At 42.3% G+C, this 21,837-nt stretch overlaps 2 protein-coding genes across 3 annotated transcripts; one reads left to right on the top strand and one right to left on the bottom strand.

The window, feature by feature from the left end:
• The first annotated feature begins 1,472 nt into the window (after window positions 1-1,472).
• On the top strand, window positions 1,473-9,227 carry angel1 (angel homolog 1 (Drosophila)). 2 transcript variants are annotated; one of them, XM_014210905.3, is made up of 10 exons: window positions 1,473-1,560; window positions 3,398-4,342; window positions 4,465-4,700; window positions 4,813-4,882; window positions 5,025-5,467; window positions 5,601-5,751; window positions 5,908-6,018; window positions 6,156-6,186; window positions 8,186-8,352; window positions 8,471-9,227. In XM_014210905.3, the coding sequence occupies exons 2-10, from the start codon at window positions 3,619-3,621 to the stop codon at window positions 8,629-8,631; spliced, it is 2,094 nt and encodes a 697-aa protein (XP_014066380.1). In that variant the 5' UTR covers window positions 1,473-1,560; window positions 3,398-3,618; the 3' UTR covers window positions 8,632-9,227. The 2 variants fall into 2 exon arrangements, with proteins under 2 accessions (XP_014066380.1, XP_014066378.1); XM_014210903.3 differs by lacking the exon at window positions 1,473-1,560 and adding an exon at window positions 1,585-2,903.
• Window positions 9,228-9,985: 758 nt separating this feature from the next.
• Window positions 9,986-21,595, bottom strand: LOC106611058 (tubulinyl-Tyr carboxypeptidase 1). The gene is made up of 7 exons (XM_014210908.3): window positions 20,476-21,595; window positions 17,903-17,991; window positions 17,113-17,169; window positions 16,398-16,472; window positions 15,602-15,983; window positions 13,902-14,011; window positions 9,986-13,644 (listed from the first exon to the last, which is right to left on the bottom strand). Exons 1-7 carry the CDS (start codon window positions 20,701-20,703, stop codon window positions 13,572-13,574), a joined length of 1,014 nt encoding a protein of 337 aa, XP_014066383.1. The 5' UTR covers window positions 20,704-21,595; the 3' UTR covers window positions 9,986-13,571.
• Between the last annotated feature and the right edge of the window lie 242 nt (window positions 21,596-21,837).

Here is a 21,837-nt window from a genome sequence, read left to right as displayed (position 1 = left end):
TTATCACCAGGGCAATGACCAGCGCCTCCCCCCAGGGGTCTCACGCCGTGGTGGTTGAGGCTCATGGTGGAGGTGCCCAGATTCCAGAGGAAGTAAGAGACAGGAACAACCCGGACCAGGTTGCAGGCCTGCAGGTACATCTCAGCAGTGGTCTTTTTCACCTCTAACGATGATAAGTGGTGTCACTATCAGACAACCATCAGGGTGAGATATGCATAAAACAAATCAACTTACAATACAAACAATAATACATTGTAATACCTACAGTGATCTGATGTTTTTTTATCCATACAATGTCAATAAAACAGCATACTCATCAACCTCCAGGTCTGTATCCCACTCATCATGCAGGTCTAGGTCTTCTGCAAGGGATGGACTGACATTATCTGCTTGGCAGACTCGAGAGATAGGATAGACATCTCCTGTGTTCAACTCTCACAAGATCCAGGTCCACCACATATACATGTTGAAATCATATTTGTTGAAATCATATTTTGCATTCCAGTATGTCTTTCATTGATACAGTACTTCCCACCATATGGTACTCTACATGAACAAAAGTATGTGGACACCTGCTTGTCGAACATCTAATTCCAACATCGTGGGCTCTAGCAGGGTAGAAATTTGATGAACTGACTTGTTGGATAGGTGGCATCCTATGACGGTGCCACGTTGAAAGTCACTGAGCTCTTCAGTTAGGCCATTCTAATGCCAATGCTTGTCTTTGGAGAGGAAGGCCCTAAAAATTGTCAAAGACTCCAGCCACCCTAGTCATAGACTATTCTCACTGCTACCGCACGGCAAGCGGTACCGGAGCGCCATGTCTAGGTCCAAGAGGCTTCTAAACAGCTTCTACCACCAAGCCATACGACTCCTGAACAGCTAATAAAATGGCTACCCAGACTATTTGCACCCCCCACTCTCTGTTATTATCTATGCATAGCCACTTTAATAACCCTACCTGCATGTACATAATTACCTCAACACTGGTGACCCCAGCACATTGACACATTGACTCTGTACTAGTACCCCCTGTATATAGCCCCGCTATTGTTATTTACTGCTGCTCTTTAATTATTTGTTTTTCTTATCTATTACTTTTTTTTGTTGGTATTTTCTTAAAACTGCATTGTTGGTTAAGGGCTTGTAAGTAAGCATTTCACTGTAAGGTCTACCTGTTGTATTCCGCGCATGTGACTAATAACATTTGATTTGATATGAGATTGCATGGCTGTGTTCTCGATTTTATACACCTGTCAGCAACGGGTGTGGTTGCAATAGCCGAATCCACTAACTTGAAGGCGTGTCCACATACTGTTGTATATATATAGTGTATTTCATGAAAAAAAATCACCAACAGGGGAAAAAAATTATAAAATATTCCTGGGTAGTACACCATTGAGTATTATAGATTTGGGTTGATTTTCACTGTCAATCCATAAAATTTCTGCATTCACAGTTCCAGACCATAATGTTTTACAAATGGACTCTTTTCCGGTGCACGACACACTGACGTCACGTACAGATGCGCGCGACTCTTGGCTGCTACGCCCTTTAAATGTACGTTTTTATCACTTCGACACCAAATAACTTTTTGGGGTTGTCATGCGCTTACAATAATGTTTCGATTCTTGCTTGAACAGTCGCTAAAATTATAGTTGGTTGTGATCTTTGCAAAATAACTATTTTGGGTGCAGCAGGTAGCTAGAATGCTAACGCTCATTGACATAGGGTGTAGCAAAAGCTAGCCAATGGGCCATTTTACTGGTTGAAGTTTAAGTGTTTTTGTAAGCATGATTGATTTGCGATGATGACACACATTCTATTAAGCAGGTCATTCATACGAGCCTTAAAGTCCAATTATAATCCAAAAGTAGTGTGAAATGCACTAATTAGCTGGCATTCCATAAGAACTCGCGTGTTTTGCCACCACCTCGTGCAGCACTGTTTACAAACGCATAAAAGGAGTCTATATTCCAACGTGCAGTTTTCTTGTTATCACTATAATGAAGTCTGCCACTGAGATGGTTGTAGTGTATGATTATTATTTTTTTTAAACAATTATACATACTTCATGTGAGCATAGCAGTGAGGGAATTCGATTAATCTGGCCCGGGTGAAAGTTGATTGCATTTGTTTTGAAATTGGGCTGCCTCTCGGGCATGAGGAACTGCGAACTCGGAGAAAAAACGATGTAAAAGTCGGAGTTCTACAAAGATTTTCCGACTTGGAATTCCGATTTGGATGACTATTCAAAACGATGTTCCCAGTCGGAACTTTTTTCGCCAAGTTCCCAGTTGTTAAAGGTTAAATACAAAATGAACGCATTTAAATCAGAAGTCGGAGATTTCCGAGTTCCTAGTTGTTTTGAATGGGGAAAATGCCCACGCTAAATCGTCTCAAAACAAAAGTGACATGTAATGAGTAGGATTCTTAGTTTTTTCAAAAGTGATTGCTTTTGATAAATCGCGTAATCTGCCTTCCAAATGAAAACGAGTTAGACAATTAAAACATATTTTATGGAAATAGACGTTTTGTTGAGAACATGACCGCGTGGCGCAGATTATTGTTCGATTTGAGAAGTGTGTTATGCGTTAACATTTAGACTACGTTACCCAGCAGGCTATGCGGGTGGGTGAAGAAAGCCTTGCAGGGCAAAACATGGAGTTTTCTAGTTGAAGTATATGTTCATTAAAAGTAGTTAAACCTACGCCCCGGTTTGTCATTATATAAGGAACATACATAACAAGAAGGGCACTCATCTCGTTCATATCACGGGCCATAGACCGGTGCCCCGCGGCTCGGCATGATCGGGTCCGCCCAATCATTGGAGCGGAGCATGATTGGGAGCCTGATATTTTACGGGCTTTACCCGTTAACACGGCTTATAAACTGCGTCACAGGTAAACCACATACAAACAAAAAACATTTGACACAGATTTTTTTTATTGCCTGTACATTTTCGCCGAACGTGATGGCTCGTTTTGGTGCCTAAAGTCGAATGGCCGAATTGCTAGCTCTAGCTAGCTAACTAACTACACACATCTCGTAGCACATATTTTGTTGGAGTCCAATTTTTAATCGATGGTTCACCTAAAGGCTAATCTGGTCTGCTTTAGCTACCGCATGCTATTTGAGTTTGAACATAATCTAAATAGCAAACACATGGCATTGACATTTTAGCTAGGCGCAATGGATTCTAAACGTACTGCGTGACGTCATATGAGTACCACGTGCATATGTTGTGTGTGTGCAGTGACTGACAGCTTTTTGTTTGATTTTATGAGGAGTAATGATATAATTGCTTAAAATATTTGTTTTATTATAGATGCATGCAGTAATAATAAGCTAGTGTTTGAACACATATGTAAGTTATGGCACCATTTCTTTTATACAGAACCCTTGAAAAAGGGTCCCTCTGTGTCCATTAATGGCAAGAAGGTGTGGGATGGTGAAGTCCCTTCCAAAAGATTTACTAAAACGCAGGCAGGCCTGCTGGATCTGTGGCTCAGTACAAGCAGCGGGCCCCCAAAGGCCAAGAAGGATCCCGGGAGAGTGACTGGGGAATGGTTGAAGGAGAACGGTGCACTAGAAAAGGAGAAGAGTAAAGAGGCAGAGATGAAGAAAAGCACTGTGAAAGAGGTGATGGGGTCTGAACCAGAGAAAGACAGGAAAGAGCCTGTATTAGTAACTCTGGAGGGTCGGCTGCTTGGTGGAGTGAAGGAAGATGAGCCAGAGGTGAGAGACGGCGTGGAGGAGGACGGGGTCAGAGAGGAAGGTCAAAAGCAGCAGGACCAGGAGCAGACTATCCTCTACTCAGAGAAGCTCATGAGGGATGATGGCGTGCAGGAGGCTCCCTGTTCCCCCACAGAGGAGTCTGAGAACAGTAACCCAGCGCTGGAGCTAACAACAGAGACATCTGAAGTACAGAATCCATCAGTCAAGGACAGCAGGACAACAGACGATAAAGTGATGGTCCATGTCCAGTTAGAACAGATAGTGGAAAAGATGAGCATGGGAGAGTCAGTAACCAAGGCCCAGATGCAAAAACCGAAGTGGGAGAGCCAGACTGCAGCTGGACTAGACTTGAGCTCTTTTGTAGACCCACATGCAAGCACTAGTGAAGTGCCTGCTGAGATATGGGATCCTGGGCTGGACCTGGTCTCCCTTCTCTGTGAGGCAGAGGCCCAGACACAGCCGTGGGAGAGTAGGGCTCAGCCCCCACCCAGGGGCTGGCATTTCCCCATCGGCCCTGGCCTGGAAGAGGTGTTGTTCTGCCCTTCCACAGCGTTCCCAAGCATGAGCTACTACCCACATTCACTGGAGAGAGAGACCTTCGAAGGTGAGCATTTTGCATGATATCTGTAACATTAAGTACAGGTTTTTGATTGTTTGTGAACCGACAATCACCATCAGAATTTCAGGGTTACCGTTTGCTTAGACATCTCTCTGCTTCCCCCTCAGTGGTGTGGAGAGTGTGGGAGGAACTCAGTGAGACCCACACAGCGCCAGAGCCTCCCCAGAGGACCCCCTCAGAGCCCCGGCCCCTGTTTGACTTCACTGTGATGTCTTACAACATCCTGGCCCAGGACCTGCTGGAGGCCAACCAGGAGCTGTACACACACTGCCCTCTAGGGGTGTTGAGCTGGGAGTACCGCTTCCCAAACCTCACACAGGAGTTCAAGAAATGGGAACCAGATGCGAGTCTGACCTTACCAACCTAATACAGTAACATCTATTGACACTGTATTGCTGAACCATTGTCATCGGAGTCTCTTTGTGAATTGAGCTGTATGTTTTTCCCATGTGTAGATCCTGTGTTTGCAAGAGGTCCAGGAGAACCATTTTACAGAGCAACTCCATCCTGTCCTTCGTGACATGGGTAGGTCCAAGTTCCTCAGCATCTGTTTATGGCACAATCAAGACCATTGCAAAATAATGCAAGTCAGCTACAGTTAGTAACAGACATGTAATAGCTGTTTGTATATAAATATTTGTAATTTTGTTGTGGTTCAATCCTCAAGGCTACACCTGTGTTTACAAGCGGCGCACCGGCACCAAGACTGACGGCTGTGTGGTTTGTTACCGCAGCAACCGTTTCTCCCAGGTGTCAGAGAGTCTGCTGGAGTTCTACAGGCCAGAGTGTGAGCTGCTGGACCGAGACAACGTGGGCATTGTCCTGCTGCTCCAGCCAATTATCACACAGGGGTCAGAAGTCACTGCCAAGGGCCCACCCCTCTGTGTGGCAACCACCCACCTCCTGTTCAACACCAGGAGGGGTGACGTGAAGCTGACCCAGCTTGCAATACTGCTGGCAGAGATCGACTACATCGTGAGGAACTGCAAGGTGAAGGGAGAGCACTGCAATGTTGTTCTATGTGGGGACTTCAATGCGCTTCCCAACATGCCACTGTACCAACTGATCACGACAAGACAGCTTTACTATCATGGTCTACCTGCCTGGATGGTGAGCACACTACTCCTATGGAAAATGACTTGTTGTTGTCAATTTTAAGCTACTTAATAATTCAATGGTGAGTTGGTGTTCAGTATGTTACCTTGGCCAATGGGTTCTGTGTTTTGTTTCCTATGTGTGGCAGATATCAGGTCAAGAGGACCTGTCCTACAACATCCATCATAGGAGGGTATTCGCTCCCCTTTGGCCAAGCACCGTGGGCATCGATGACAACTGCCAGTACACAACTGTAAATGACCCAAAGAGTCAAGTCACGTCAACCCAGAGTCCAGAACGTATGTGTCAGTCTTTCTGTTTGGACCATGTCAGGGTGGATTGTTGGTCAAGCTCCCATTATGACAATGGGTTGATTCATCTTCTCACTCAGTATCTCCATTTAAGTCTTGTGTGATGGTCTGACTGGCCACTCTATATTTGTTCTTCCTGTGTAGGGAACCTGCAGTACAACCATGGCTACCTGCGTCAGCTGCGTTTCTGTGAGGCTGCCTGTGTCCGGCCACAGGACCTGGAGCTCATCCCAGGGGTCACTGACAACACACCTGGTAACACACACACACTAAAACTAGACCCCAAAACACTTAATCTCAACTGTACCCACGGCAGGTGAGACCCCAGAGCACAGTTGTGTAGAGAACAGTTAATGACTCCTGTATGTTACTCTCTCACTTATTTCCAATAGATCCTGAGGACAAGCATCCTTATACAACAAGGTCAGATTTTATGTTCCTTTTCAAAGGGCCACATTTCATGTTAAATTTTGTTTTATATGTCATATACACCTGATGTACACAGTGCAATGAAATGCTGACCTGCAGGTTCACCTCTCCACAATGGGAAAGTAATTAAGTGAATAAAACCATACTAAAAGCTCAATTCATTTTACATTTCTTTTTTTTAATGTAATACAAGAAGGCGCTCAACGAATTGAATAGGATATTTACACGTGCCGAGGAATTGTGCAATGAATTGTGTGATAGACAGTTGAAGTTGGAAGTTTGCATACACCTTAGCCAAATACATTTAAACTTAGTTTTTCACAATTCCTGATATTTAATCCTACAAAAAATTCCCTGTCTTAGGTCAGTTAGGATCACCACTTTATTTTAAGAATGTGAAATGTCAGAATAGTAGTAGAGTGATTTATTTCAGCTTATTTCTTTCATCACATTCTTAGTGGGTCAGAAGTTTACATACACTCAATTAGTATTTGGTAGCATTGCCTTTTAAATTGTTTAACTTGGGTCAAACGTTTTGGGTAGCCTTCCACAAGCTTCCCACAATAAGTTGGGTGAATTTTGGCCCATTCCTCCTGACAGAGCAGGTGTAACTGAGTCAGGTTTGTAGGCCTCCTTGCACGCACACGCTTTTTCAGTTCTGCCCACATATTTTCTATGGGATTGAGGTCAGGGCTTTGTGATGGCCACTCCAGTACCTTGACTTTGTTGTCCTTAAGCCATTTTTCCACAATTTTGGAAGTATGCTTGGGGTCATTGTCCATTTGCGACCAAGCTTTAACTTCCTGACTGATGTCTTGAGATGTTGCTTCAATTTATCCACGTAATTTTCCTTCCTCGTGTAGCCATCTATTTTGTGAAGTGCACCAGGCCCTCCTGCAGCAAAGCACCCCCACAACATGATGCTGCGACTCCTGCGTTTCACGGTTGGGATGGTGTTCTTTGGCTTGCAAGCCTCCCCCTTTTTCCTCCAAACATAACGATGGTCATTATGGCCAAACAGTTCTATTTTTGTTTCATCAGACCAGAGGACATTTCTCCAAAAAGTACGATATTTGTCCCCATGTGCAGTTGCAACCCGTAGTCTGCCTTTTTTATGGTGGTTTTGGAGCAGTGGCTTCTTCCTTGCTGAGCGGCGTTTCAGGTTATGTTGATATAGGACTCATTTTACTGTGGATATAGATTATTTGTAGCTGTTTCCTCCAGCATCTTCACAAGGTCCTTTGCTGTTGTTCTGGGATTGATTTGCACTTTTCGCTCCAAAGTACGTCCATCTCTAGGAGACAGAACATGTCTCCATTCTGAGCAGTATGACGGGTGCCTGGTCCCATGGTGTTTATACTTGCGTACTATTGTTTGTACAGATGAACGTGGTACCTTCAGGCGTTTGGAAATTGTTCCCAAGGATGAACCGGACTTGTGGTCTACAATTATTTTTCTGATGTCTTGGCTGATTTCTTTTGCTTTTCCCATGATGTCAAGCAAAGAGGCACTGCGTTTGAAGGTAGGCCTTAAAATACATCCACAGGTACACCTCCAATTGACTCAAATTATGTCAATTAGCCTATCGGAAGCTTCTAAAGCCATGACATCATATTCTGGAATTTTCCAAGCAGTTTAAAAGCACAGTCAACTTAGTGTATTTAAACTTCTGACCCACTGGAATTGTGATACAGTGAATCATCTGTCTGTAAACAATTGTTGGAAAAATTACTTGTGTCATGCACAAAGTAGATGTCCTAACCGACTTGCCAAAACTATAGTTAACAAGAAATTTGTGGAGTGGTTGAAAAACGATTTTTAATTGACTCCAACTTAAGTGTATGTAAACGTCGGACTTCAACTGTAAATAGGAGTCCAGTAGCGGCAGGCTGTAACGCAACAAAATGGGGATAACGTCAAGGGGTGTGAATACTTCCTGAAGGCACTCTGAATACATGTTAAATGTAATAACATTGTCCATGTCCTTTCTCAGGTTCAGACAGACCATCTCCCATTACCTGAACCTGCGGTCAGCCTACGGCCACTTCATCCCTGGAACAGACCGTGCTGAGGTGACCACGCTGCACTCCGAGGTAGGAGCTACGGTCGACTACATCTTCTACTCTCCAAGGCGTGGCATTTCTGGTGCTGATCAGAAAGGTAAGGGGCATGTATCCAAAGGAAATATATATAAATAGCCGTTGATATTGTCCTCCAGTCTAGTAAGTGTATAGAGAAAGAAGAATTGAGAGATGGTGTACCAAAAACATTGTTTCAGGTGGAGGTCAACGGCAGAGCGAAGGTCTGAAGCTGCTTGGTCGGCTCTCCCTCCTACCAGAGGAGGACCTCTGGTCAATGAACGGTTTACCCAATGAAATGTTCCCCTCGGACCACCTCAGTCTCCTGGCCAAGTTCCAGCTGGACCTGAATCCTGTGTGATTTGGGCTGTCTATGGTCAATGAAGAATCAGGAGGACAGATTTCAAGCATTTAAAATTTTTTGTTCAAACCTTACATGATTTGCCCATGGCACAATTCCATGTTTAAAAGTGAATAATTGTACTTACTTGGTTCCTGGGGCTCACAGAGAGTTTTGAGTCCCATCTAATACTCTGCTTGTTTCCTACCTGAAGAAAAACTACTCAGCCCAATTTCCAGAGGAGATGGGATGTCATCTGAATGATTATTTTTGTTTACATGTATAGAGGGCTGGGGGAAAAAAGAACCAAAAAGGTTAGATTCAGTTGGAGTTTATTTGACAAATGCTCTTACTGTTAAGATATGAATACAAGAAGCTTTTAGATGTAAACGTTTTTTTAATGGGGATTATGTTTACTCAGTTTGTTCACAATCTGCTACACTGGTAAATTGGAACATTCGTCTTAAAACATTTACAAACTGTGAAATAATTGAATGTCAATGTTTTCTATTTATTTTGTTGTTTTTCCCCTTATCCTCTGGCTTTGGGCCTGTCAGTATTATTTGTTCAAATGGTAGAAATCTTGAATAAATCTAACAATAGCTTGGCAGTACTAATTAGGGTGATCTACATCATCTTTTGGTGTTAAGATTGTGACCTGAATGTTGTCAGTGCCACACTGAGATGGAAGATCTCTCGCTCCACTGAGGCACTCTGTCTGTCAAGGAGAAGATGGCTGAGGCATGAATCAATTATTCATTCAGATTGCAGGGAGGGAGTGTTCATGCATGCTAGGGCACTGTCGGGGCTTCTGTGTGTGTGTGTGTACACTGCAGTCTAGACCAGGGTTTCCCCAACTCAGTCCTACGACTCCCCCTGGTTGCACGTTTTTGCCCTAGAAATACATGGCTGATTCAAATAATCAAAACTTGAGTTGGTTATTTGAATCAGCTGTGTAGTGCTAGGGCAAAAACCAAAAGGTACACTGGGTGGGTGGGGGGGGGGGGGGTCCCAGGACTGAGTTGGGGAAACCCTGGTCTAGAGGAACAGCCAACACTAAGCAACCATGGCAGTCCTCTGTGCTCGTATGATGAAATGTCAGGTTAGCAGGGTTTCGTTAGTTAAGCCTTGTTAGCCGATTGCAGTGTTGTCAGGTAGACTATCCATTCAGCCAGGCTTCCATCAGACTTAATTGATTTGTGCAGCAGAATCCCTGGGTGTCAGTACACTGTAGACACAGCCAACACAGTACAATTGACTTGTACAACCCATGCTGGTTGCTATCACTGGCAGCTCTCCAAAAAGCATGTGATGAATGGGAAAAGAGGTAGGTTGATCATTCAAATGTTACACCATTTGTTTTCAACAAATCTGGTCAAATACAAGTTCCTTGTTTATTTCAGTTTCAAGTGTCACAAAGCCATACGGGTGATTTACGGTTACAATATTTCAGATGAAATGTATTAATACAGTGTCATCACATCTTTGCACTAAGGAACAAAAACAGACCACATTGCAATGAAAGAGGAAATATCAAAACCGCTGTGATTTTATGTCACAGATGTCTTGGAGCCCAAAATGGGCTAGGTTGAGTGTCTCACAGTGTACCAGCGGGCAACAGAGAATATACTGAAAATTCAAATGAGTATAGCTGCAACCAGATGTTGTTCATTGTCTTACTGTATGGTTCCTCAGTATGGGATTTGTATTAAGCTTTCTTTGAAGACAAAGGAGGAAATCTAAGTCACTCTTTAGTCCAGGATACACTGTGCCCAATTTGGACTCTTGGTTGGCATGTAGGTTGTCCTCCATGTCCTTAGCACCCAGTTTATTTATACTGTATCGGTCATTGATTTGAACTACATTTTGTCCACTTGCATTTTGTAGATCTCTAAATATAGCTGAAGCTTGCTAATAACCTCTCAGCCATGTCAATGAGTGAGAAATCCTAGCAACAACAGACACACGGAGGGAAGTGAGAGGAGTTGACTTTAAATCAATAGAAAGCCTTACAACATGATAAAAGGACAATTACAATCTTTTGGCACAAGACAACAGCCTCTGTGTTTATGGTATTGAAATGAAAGTGGACTGAAGGAATCCCAAACAAATTTCAATGTGGTCTGTGGCAATATTTAGAAATGTGGTGCGGACTCCAATTTCTCGAATGCTCGGTGATAATAAAAATTGAGGCTAGTATAAAATTACAGAAACTCTGGCCTAAATGCCATATAAAAATGCAGATGAGAATATTGTAAACAAATCTCTTTGCACCTTGAATACAACTGTTTAATATTTAAAGTAGCTAGACAACCACACTAAGGCTGTGTTAAAATAAGAACAAGGTTATTTATACTGTTAAAATAAGAACAAGGTTATTTATACTGAACAAAAACTAAATATATCAGTCCATGTCAATATAAAAAAAAGCAACTGCTGCCTTCAAAATGCCTATTTCCTCAAGAATAATGACAGCAACAACAACAAAAAATTGCCTGCAATGTAATCGTTCACAATTGGACTAAGTCATTTTGTGCATGTGAGGTTGTCTCATGAGTGACCACAACATTCTAAACTTCTGTTGACCACAGTGACCGCTTTCTCTTACTATCCTAAAACGAATCACACTTCTCATGCTTTGGAAGGTTTAAATAGACTACTGCACGCTGAATTACCCCATATTCAATCATGTGTAATCAATAGCAGAACATACAAATATGAGAGTAAGGTGTAGATCACTCAATTTACTGGCTATTTGGGATAGAGCAGATGGTACAGTATGTTTTGCTAGTGAAATTGAACTATTCATCCAGTAACACTTGTTTTCTTTATCACTGTCTATTAAAATGTTCATAAAAAGGCACAAGGTAAGTGGATTGCAAACTACACTACAAAAGCGGTTACTGTCCAGCAGAGCTAAAAGGTTAAATGTATTTACACACTTAAAGAACAACATGGAGACAGATTGCAATTCTTAATAACTGACAACATGGATCTCTTCTGTGATATGTCTAATTACTCATTTTTACACCTTACACAGCTTAAGCCAAACATGTAACATTGCATATTAACCCATCTTTAAAAACATGAGCCATACCTGTTTAGCCTTTGGGAATTCCTTAAATGCTGTCTGAACCAATCCTATTGTAGGATGGACTATAAAAGAACGATGTCACTACCAAGCTTCTGGCTTTACAAAAAGCCTGGTAGCAACCTAGAACCACAGAGTTGCTGAATGGCCCATGCCACGTTTTTGGAAAGAAGTTGCTGGGGACTTGACATCTATTACTCAACGAGATATTGTGAATAGGTCAGCCAGTTATGCCTGTTAATTTAAATAGAATTGTCTGTGTAAAACAGGGTGGCCAACTTTTATTTAGTTCATTTCCTCCAATTAAACACATTTTTGCCATGGGGTGTAGAGAAAATGTTGCAGGTTTAAAACAAGTTTGGGGCGGAGAAAAGATTTAGCAATTTTAGAACTAATTTCATACAATTCTACAAATTTTGTCCGGGGGATTTTTTTGTGTGCAGTTTTACAGCCAATGTCCTGCAATTCTACACATTTTGCCATAAGGTGGAGATAAATGTTTGCAGTTTTTAATATGTCAGAGTGACTAACAAAATCAATGGGGGGCCCCCAGTTGGTAATTCGATCAGGATTACTAGAAGTTTAGATAGCTGGCCGCTAGACTAATTTTCCAATCTAAAAATATTTTGCTAACATGGGTTCATTTAGTGACTGCCGTAAGAGAAAAACTGCTGATGCACAACCACATTTTGAAATTGCACCTTGTGTATTCTAGTATTATAACTCTCAAAAGTAAGTGGAGACCCCACTGAGAACAAAATAATAATATGTAGGCCTATGGAATTGATCCTACACAAGGGTTTGATATCCCCCGGTGTAAAACGAGTGTTTGATATCCCCAAAGCTGAGCATTGCGAGACCTTAGAATTATAGGCTTTGAACATACAGTACCAGTCAAAAGTTTGGACACACCTACTAATTTCTTTATTTTTGCTATTTTCTACATTGTTAAATAATAGTGAAGACATCAAAACTATGAAATAACACATGGAATCGTGTAGTGACCAAAAAAGTGTTAATCAAAATGTATTTTATGTTTGAGATTCTTCAAAGTAGCCACCCTTTGCCTTGATGACAGCTTTGCACACTCTTGGCATTCTCTCAACCAGCTTCATGAGGAATGCTTTTCCAACAGTCTTGAAGGAGTTCCCACATATGCTGAGCACTTGTTGGCTGCTTTTCCTTCACTCTGCGGTCCAACTCATCCCAAACCATCTCAATTGGGTCGAGGTTGGGTGATTGTGGAGGACAGGTTATCTGATGCAGCACTCCATCACTCTCCTTGGTCATTGTCTTGTTGAAAAACAAATGATAGTGCCACTCAGTGGAAACCAGATGGGATGGCGTATCGCTGCAGAATGCTGTGGTAGCCATGCTGGTTAAGCGTGCCTTGAATTCTAAATAAATCACTGACAGTGTCTCTAGCAAAGCACCATCACACCTCCTCCATGCTTCGCGGTGAGAACCACACATGCGGAGGTCATCCGTTCACCTACTCTGCGTCTCACAACAACACGGTGGTTGGATACTACATGATTCCATATGTGTTATTTCATAGTTTTGATGTCTTCACTATAATTCTACAATGTAGAAAATAATAAAAATAAAGAAAAACCCTTGAATGAGTAGGTGTCCAAACTTTTGACTGTACATTTAGTCAATAATCAGTTATTGACATGGCCATGCTCTGTACAGTATACCTCACGTTTGTTGAATGCAAAATACCCAAAATAAATTGCTTACAGAGTACAAACCTATTTGGAAAACTGAACATAAAAGCCCCATTCCCCAGAACGAACCTTTTATCAGACAGAACCCTACCATTCTAAGATCTTGTTTTGCAGGATGATTTTATGAAGTGAAATCCTCCTCACACTCGAATCTGATATCCATTCATGTCTGGAGGTTGCTTCGGATCAAGAACTTTCTTCTCTCCAGATGGACTGTAAACACCCAAAAAATATATATGATTTTTCATGACACAGATTAAAACTGAGAGATTACTGTTCAGAGATTCCTCTTGAACTAAGCCATCATAGGACATGTAGCCTCTGGTGCTTGTTCAGATCAGTGCAGGGCTATCTCCACTACAGCTAGCATCTTGTTTATTGACCTAATGAGTATTTACTGTGCTGTCAGAGAGACTATAGTGAGACTAAGCAGCTCCTGATATCTGACTATAGTGCACAATCAGCCTTACCGTCTCTCGATGCGGCTGTTCCTGCGCATGGGGCTGCCTGGGTTACGGAGGGGCGAGCCCATGTTACTCTTCCTGTCTTTGGTGGGTGAAGGGGGCGCAGCCTTCCCAATCTGAAAGACAATCACACAGTTCTGTTTACCTCACAGTAACAACAAGGGGCAACACAAACGAGAGGTACAAATGCTTTCAAGTTGAGTTCTGGTCATATCCACTGTGTAGACTAAGGAGAAGTGCAGTTCTCCAATTACTAAACGTTTATGTCTTTTAAAATTCAGCACACCATTTATGCAGAGTAGGGAGGAGGAAGGAAACTGTTCCAAACACATGCGCATAGATACGCACACACACACTCCGATCATCAGCTTTCAATTACTTAGAGTAGTACTAAGGTGAGCACCTCAATGAGAGGCCCTAATGTGCTAAAGGAGGCACAGTTTTGACGATGACGACGGTAAAATCGTCCCCATCTTTAATGTGATTGTGAGTACGGCCCATTGGGTCACTATAAAAGAGCAGCCATTGCTTGATTGAGGCAGCCATGCGTGACACACAACGGAGCAGAGAAATGCCATCACATTAGTTATTATTAATCACAGGCCCCTGCGTTAACGCTCCTTTCATTACTGTTTGGGATGATAGCCCATGAGAGGTCATCATTTGAGGATGATAGCTCCTGAATTGGCAGGTCAACTCCATATCATCATGCATGATGGGTCAAAAGGAGGTCAGAAACTCAGTGATTAAGGGCTTTCCATCTGCTCAGGATGGATTCACATTCAACGAGCCCCTTGTGCTTCCCCCTCACATAGATTCAGATCTAATGTAGCTTACATGCATCCCAATTTAATTTGACACTAATCTAAATTCAGTGCTGGTACAGTGATAGGCTGCAGACTAATTCAGTCCCAGTTGGATCCAGTGGTGTAAAGTACTTAAGTAAAAATACTTTGAAGTACTACTTAAGTAGTTTTTTTTATTTACAGTATATATCTGGACTTGACTATTTATATTTGACAACTTTTACTTCACTACATTCCTAAAGAAAATGATGTACTTTTTGCTCTATACATTTTCCCTGACACCCAAAAGTACTCGTTACATTTTGTATTTGTTTAGCAGGACAGGAAATTTGTCTAATTCACACACTTATCAAGAAAACATCCCTGGTCATCCCTACTGCCTCTGATCTGGTGGACTAAACACATGCTTTGTTTGTAAATTATGTGTTGGAGCGTGCCCCTGGCTATCAGTAAATTTAAAAAACAAGAAAATGGTGCCGTCTGGTTTGCATAATATAAGATATTTGAAATTATTTATACTTTTACTTCTGATACTTAAGTATATTTTAGCTGTTACATTAACTTTTGATACTTAAGTATATTTAAAACCAAATACTTTTAGACTTTTACTCTAGTAGTATTTTACTGGGTGACTTTTACTTGAGTCATTTTCTATAACGGTATCTTTACTTCTACTCAAGTATGACAGTTGGGTACTTTTTCCACCACTGGCTGGATCTAATGCAATCACTAGAATTCTCTAATAAGGAAGCTGACTTGTTTGGGTCATGGACATTTTCCATCTCAGTCCCCAGGATCCTTCCTGGATGTGTAAACATGTCCTGCTTTAGTGCTGTAGATCCCATCATATCCCATTCCTACACTCTTTAACAGATAATCTCTGTATCCCTGGTCCCGTACCTTCAGCCTCATGTCCCGGGTGTGTCTCTCCAGCTCTCTCCTCAGCTCCTCCTTGGTCAGTTTGTCCACGTCTATTATGGAGTGTTTCCAGTCTATCTGTTCCACACTGTGGGGGTCATGGGACACATACTGACCAATCTTCACCTTCCTCAAGGTGTGCCAGTAGCCCCTGTAGGCCCCCTCAAACTCCTGCACCAGGTCAGCAAGCGTGCGGAACTCCAGGGGTTTGAACATGAGGTCCTCCCGTCGGCTGATGCCCAGTGCTCCGAAGCGGCCACCGCTGTGCATCCCCAGCACGATGTGGCAAAACTGGTTCCCTGAGAACTGCGTCTTAAAGCTGAGGGGGAAGCGCTCCACACCTGGCATGCTGTTGCTGAGGTAACTGGGACAGGCAAGGTCAAGGAAATGGAAACCCCTATTATAACTTACCTGGTTGTATGCTCACACTGGAGTGCTCCTTTAATGGGTAACATAGACAACAGTTTTCAAGCTCCAATTATCTGTTTTTCAAACAAGAATACATTAGTCGCATACAGTAGTCTCAGACTGTAAGCACACAAGTCAGTTCTAATCTCATAATACTTGGATGCCCTGGTTGTGCCCATAAAGCTGTGTCTTATCTAAATCCCTGTTACCACACTGTTTGGGGCATCACTCTGGGTTATTTTTAGTTTCCCATAAACACTCAGTTGGAAAACAAGATGTGCAGGTAAAAACACGGGCATAAGAAACTCATTACAATTTCCACGTGCTGTCGGTGTGACCCATGACCTAAGCTAATTAAAGGAAAGGATACATTCCAAGGATCACTGCCTCCAGACACTTGATTGGTAGTGACTCCCGGGTCATCTCCTTGGCGATGTCCATCAACCTACACAGAATATGAGGGTTAGAATACACCCGAAGGCAAGGCAACAAAATAGTCTACACTAAAGGTAGCAATTCTAAACATGGATTCTAAATGGCCTGAAGGACATTTGCACATATTACAGGACATTTGTATGCATGCAAAGAGAAAATGATTACCTCCTTTAGGCGAAATTATTGATTACTAAAAAGATCTCGAAGCTTAGAAAACTGGCATTTTGAGAAACATTGAAATAAAATCGCCTGGTGCTAAATGTCACAAACTGAGTGGATGAGCAAGAAAAATGTACTAGAAGCTCCTGCCCGGGAAACAGATCCTACTAGGCTATGATAACAGTTCCTGTTCCCTCAGCCCTGGGGTGCAACAGACATACAGCTGATCCAGATTCCTTCAGCTTCTGTCATGATCAGCACAATTACAATGCAATTGGGAAACATCCTCAGCTGCTTCTTCTGTTTGCTGCCTCTCTGGCCTCTCTGCAGCTCCAGGAAAAGCTATTTCGCCAAACCCTGAGATTCTCTCTGGCAGACAACAGTCATGTCACTTACACTGTCTGACATTTACAAACACTTAGGATCATCAAAGAGCTAAGCTAAAACGAAACGTTAGGAAACAGAAATTGGATAGAAGAAACTGTGCTTACGCAGTAAGAGGCCTGCTCTTCTTGATTTCAAAAAACTGTGTTCCTGTGTGATTGTACCTGCAGGATATTGTTAAGTACATAGAATGCAGAGGGAGTGAAACATGGAACTGTTCAAACACAACTAAACGTATTCTCATCGGGAATAAAACCATGTTAAGTGCTTTCTGATATTCATAGTTCCTCGTTTGTGAATTATCGATGAGCTTCTTGAGCTGAGAGGTGCTAATGTTTATGCTTAAAATAGATTATAGCCTAAACATGGCCTACATTCTGAGATGTTGTGACATACATTGATATTGTCCTAAAAAGACAGAGTCAAACAAGTATGAAGTACATATGAACTATTTTTACTGGTCAGTCATCACCATAATACTTCTTCAGTACATCAACTGTGTGTGGCCCAGTTTCCAATAGCATGGAATCAGCTTGTGCCTATGTCTATAAATGATGTATGAAGCTTAAAGCAATACATAATACAGTGCATGGCTAACACATATTTCAGAAGAGCTATCTTGAATTCCAACCCAGAGCATAATGTGCTTGCATCATGCATGGAATTTAGAATTTTTACACATTCATGTTTGATCAACCTACTGCATATTTTGTTGACATATCTGGATATGTCCTAGACTGTTCAGCCCAACCTGTCAATCATAAAAACTGACCATAACCAACAACTGCACCTTGAGGTCAATGAATAGTCATAGCTTTATCTAGGCTACCTGGGCTATCATTGGTTCAGAGCTTGGCAATAGTGACAAGCAGTTCTACCATTCCAGGCAAAGGATACTGCAAGTCCCTGATGTATTTCTGTATGGCTTCCAGGCGCTGTGGGATACTGGTGGTTGGCTGGTATGTAGGCACACTCAGTGTTGGAATCTATGGGGGAGAGGCAGAGCACAACCAGAGGCGTTAGTATAACACAATCCCTATATTTACAGAGCTGGAGAATGTCCACTTGTTTAACCTAACAACCATGTTTTTTTACTTTTAACCCATGATCATTATCTTAATTGTTCCATATAGTGAGTCTATGGGTGGCAGGTAGCCTAACGGTTAAGTGCGTTGGGCCAGTAACTGAAAGGTTGCTGGTTCAAATCCCCAAGCCAACTAGGTGAAACATCTGTTGATGTGCCCTTGAGCAAGGCATGTAACCCTAATTGAGCCTGTAAGTCGTTCTGGATAGGAGTGTCGGGTAAAATGTCTGAAAATGCGTACATTAATTGAATATGTGATGGAATTCCTCATAAGCACAGAGGGAGCATTTATCCTCTTCTGGACCAAACAGCATTAGTAAATCTAGTGGCATGTTTATCTGCGTGGTCTGTAATGTTGTGTATTTTGACAGCTTTATCCACTTGGTTTTGGTCCGAAAATAATGTAATTTTGTATAATGAAATTCCTAACTGGAATGTGCAGTCGGAGACACACTTAGTATACTTAACGAAAACAAACAACCCATCATTGACAATAGTCAGTGGAGGTCTTCAAGCATAGAGTGCCTTCGGAAAGTATTCAGACCCCTTGACTTTTTCTACATTTTGTTACATTACAGGCTTATTCTAAAATGGATTAAATCGTTTTTTTTAATTGTCAATCTACACACAATACCCCATAATGACAAAGCAAAAACAGGTTTTTAGAATAAAAAACTGAAATATTACATCTACATAAGTATTCAGACCCTTTACTTAGTACTTTGTTAAAGCGATTACAGCCTCGCGTCTTCTTGGGTATGACGCTACAAGTTTGACACACCTGTACTTGGGGAGTTTCTCCCATTCTTCTTTGCAGATCCTCTCAAGCTCTGTCAGGTTGGATGGGGAGCGTAGATGCACATCTTTTGTCAGGTCTCTCCAGAGATGTTCGATTGGGTCCAAGTCCGGGCTCTGGCTGGGCCAGTCAAGGACATTCAGAGACTTGTCCCAATGCCATTCCAGCATTGTCTTGGCTGTGTGCTTAGGGTCATTGTCCTTTTGGAAGGTGAAACTTCACCCCAGTTTGAGGTCCTGAGCACTCTGGAGCAGTTTTTCATCAAGGATCTCTTTGTACTTTGCTCCATTCATCTTTCCCTCGATCCTGACTAGTCTCCCAGTCCCTGAAACACATCCCCATCAGCATGATGCTGCCACCACCATGCTTCACTGTAGGGATGGTGCCAGGTTTCCTCCAGATGTGATGCTTGGCATTCAGGCCAAGGAGTTCAATCTTGTTTCTCATGGTCTGAGAGTCCTTTAGGTGCCTTTTGGCAAAGTCCAAGCAGGCTGTTGTGTATTTTACTGAGGAGTGGCTTCCGTCTGGCCACACTACCATAAAGGCCTGATTGGTGGAGTGCTGCAGAGATGGTTGTCCTTCTGGAAGGTTCTCCCATCTCCACAGTGGAACTCTGTCAGAGTGACCATCGGGTTCTTGATCACCTCCCTGACACAATCCTGTCTCGGATCTTGACAGACAATTCCTTTGACCTCATGGCTTGGTTTTTGCTCTGACATGCACTGCCTTTCCAAATCATGTCCAATCAATTGAATTTACCACAGGTAGACTCCAATCAAGTTGTAGAAACATCTCAAGGATGATCAATGGAAACAGGATGCACCTGAGCTCAATTTTGTGTCTCATAGAAAAGGGTCTGAATATTGATGTAAATAAGGTATTTCGGTTTTTATTTTTAATACATTTTCTAAAATGTAAAAAAAAAAAGGCTTAGTCATTATGGGATATTGTGTGTAGCTTGATGAGGAAATGTTTTTATTTAATCAATTTTAGAATAAGGCTGTAATGTAACAAAATGTGGAAAAAGGGAAGGGGTCTGAATATTTTCCAAATGCACTGTATAATCAATTAACATTGCATTCATATGGTTAATTTACTGAATGTATTATATCCAGGTGAGGAAAAGGCATGGACAGCTCAACTGGATTCTGCATGCCTGTATGTTGCATGACAGAAAGGTGAGAAGTGCTCCTCCAGAATATGTAGCGTTTAAATGACTGGTGTACATTTAGAAGGGTCGTAACTGAATCCCTCAGTTACCATCATTCTGCATAATCAGCTATCTTCACTCTATTGTCAGTAAGTGTGAATTAGATAAAGTTCATGTAGCATAATATACTAAGCCCACGCTATTGGAAAATATATCCTCCTGAACAGTTTACTGTATGCTTATCTCAATCTTGAATGATGGTTTACTTTAAATAAATGTGACTGGTGTGCATATCACTGGAACAGTGTCTAGGCCTATACTTCTGGGGGGGGGGGGGGGGGGGGGGGGTATTGATAAAGACTGCGTATGAGTGCAGCCTGTAGAGTTCTCAACAGTCAGGCAGGGTGTCTAGCTAGGTCAGGACTTCACCTTCATCCTACCTTGGGCAGATCACTGGCTCCCCGGATGCGTTTCCCTATGGCCTCACCATTAGGGTGAATCCGGGCCACATGCCTCCACATCTGCTCCCAAGTCTCCTCATCCACCGGTAGGCCTCCCCTGTTCACAAAGAAGGGCACACCTCCATCCCGCAAGTCCTCTTCACCTTCATCCTCCTGCTCCTCATCTCTCTCATCCACCCCCACACACCCCACTGTGGTCCTCAGCATCCCGCCACACAACAGACCCCAGTCCTGGAACCTGGCTGGCACAAATGGCTTACAGCCTCGCCCTTTAACTGTCAATCTGATTGCAGTTTCTCAGCAAGTAACACTCCCACAGCAGGTGAGAAACATGAGCAATTCATGACACGCTGGATATGTAGGACTTTGCAAAACTGCAGGCTGTAGCCTATTAGTCTCCAAATTCAAATACTGTGCCTCTCATGAACAAAAGGGCACACCGATTTGAAAAGAATATGTTCCATATGTTGGTACAATTGTCCACTTAAGTTGTCAGATGAGTTCAACTTCAAAAACATTAACAAATGCTTCCAAAATCAGAGATTCAAGGGACTTTTTGCTACATCAATAGTCAAATCACTCTCTGATCAATATTGTTATTGGCACTTTAGAAAAATCACAATGACCTATAAGATGCAGATTAAGTCAAGTAAATCACTGAAATACTGAAACTACACAATAATTATCAAAACTAGAAAAGGCGTGAATTGGCAGCCAACATTAAACACATTATACTAGGCCTACAACATTGAGGATAAATTCAGCACCTTGGAAATAATGAATACACACAATGCCTACAACATAACGGGAAAAATAGCAGTCTTCCAACAGGGTAGGCCACAACAAACTACTGTATTACAAATCACTAATACCCGGCACCGTTATCCCAGAGCGGTGATTCCGTCTATATCCAAAACGCCGGGAAAGATTCGATTGGACATTTCCTCGACACTCTGCTTAGCCGTTGGCGCATTTCAGTCTAGTCCATTTGACATCATATTCTTCTTGTCAGTCCAAGTCATTGTCCAGTTTGAACGCCCATGGCTTCACAGTAGCGAGTGCTGATCTCATGCCTGCTACAATATTGCGCCGCTCAGACACTCCCAGAACCCAGCAGCTGCGCATGCTCTATCTGACGGATTACATCTTCCACGACATGCATTTCGTCTACTGTGGGTGGCGTCAGCCAAACTAAATTACTCCTCTATTACAAATGATGAGCGGAAAATACATTAGTCTATTGATAAATATACTGTGAACTGCAATGGCTTGCATTATACTTGATATCATGCCAGCACAGTGGGCAGCTATTATATAAACATTTAACAGCAAATAGATTGT

The sequence above is a fragment of the Salmo salar genome, chromosome 09, assembly GCF_965601325.2.
Source record: "Salmo salar chromosome 09, fSalSal1, whole genome shotgun sequence".
In the NCBI taxonomy this organism is placed as follows: Eukaryota; Metazoa; Chordata; class Actinopteri; order Salmoniformes; family Salmonidae; genus Salmo; species Salmo salar.
The sequence above is the reverse complement of the archived record's forward strand: the minus strand, read 5'-3'. Positions and strand labels throughout refer to the sequence as shown.

What these genes read in the sequence shown, in the direction of transcription:
- LOC106611058 (XM_014210908.3), bottom strand. Translation starts at nt 20,703, where the DNA reads ATGCTGAGGACCACAGTGGGGTGTGTGGGGGTGGATGAGAGAGATGAG. An exon ending in AAGAGCAGGCCTCTTACTGC is followed by an intron (nt 16,473 to 17,112) that starts GTAAGCACAGTT and finishes TATTCTGTGTAG; the next exon opens with GTTGATGGACATCGCCAAGG. An exon ending in AACAGCCGCATCGAGAGACG is followed by an intron (nt 13,645 to 13,901) that starts GTAAGGCTGATT and finishes GGGTGTTTACAG; the next exon opens with TCCATCTGGAGAGAAGAAAG.
- angel1 (XM_014210903.3), top strand. Translation starts at nt 2,807, where the DNA reads ATGATCGGGTCCGCCCAATCATTGGAGCGGAGCATGATTGGGAGCCTG. An exon ending in ATGGTCTACCTGCCTGGATG is followed by an intron (nt 5,468 to 5,600) that starts GTGAGCACACTA and finishes TATGTGTGGCAG; the next exon opens with ATATCAGGTCAAGAGGACCT. An exon ending in TTCTGGTGCTGATCAGAAAG is followed by an intron (nt 8,353 to 8,470) that starts GTAAGGGGCATG and finishes ACATTGTTTCAG; the next exon opens with GTGGAGGTCAACGGCAGAGC.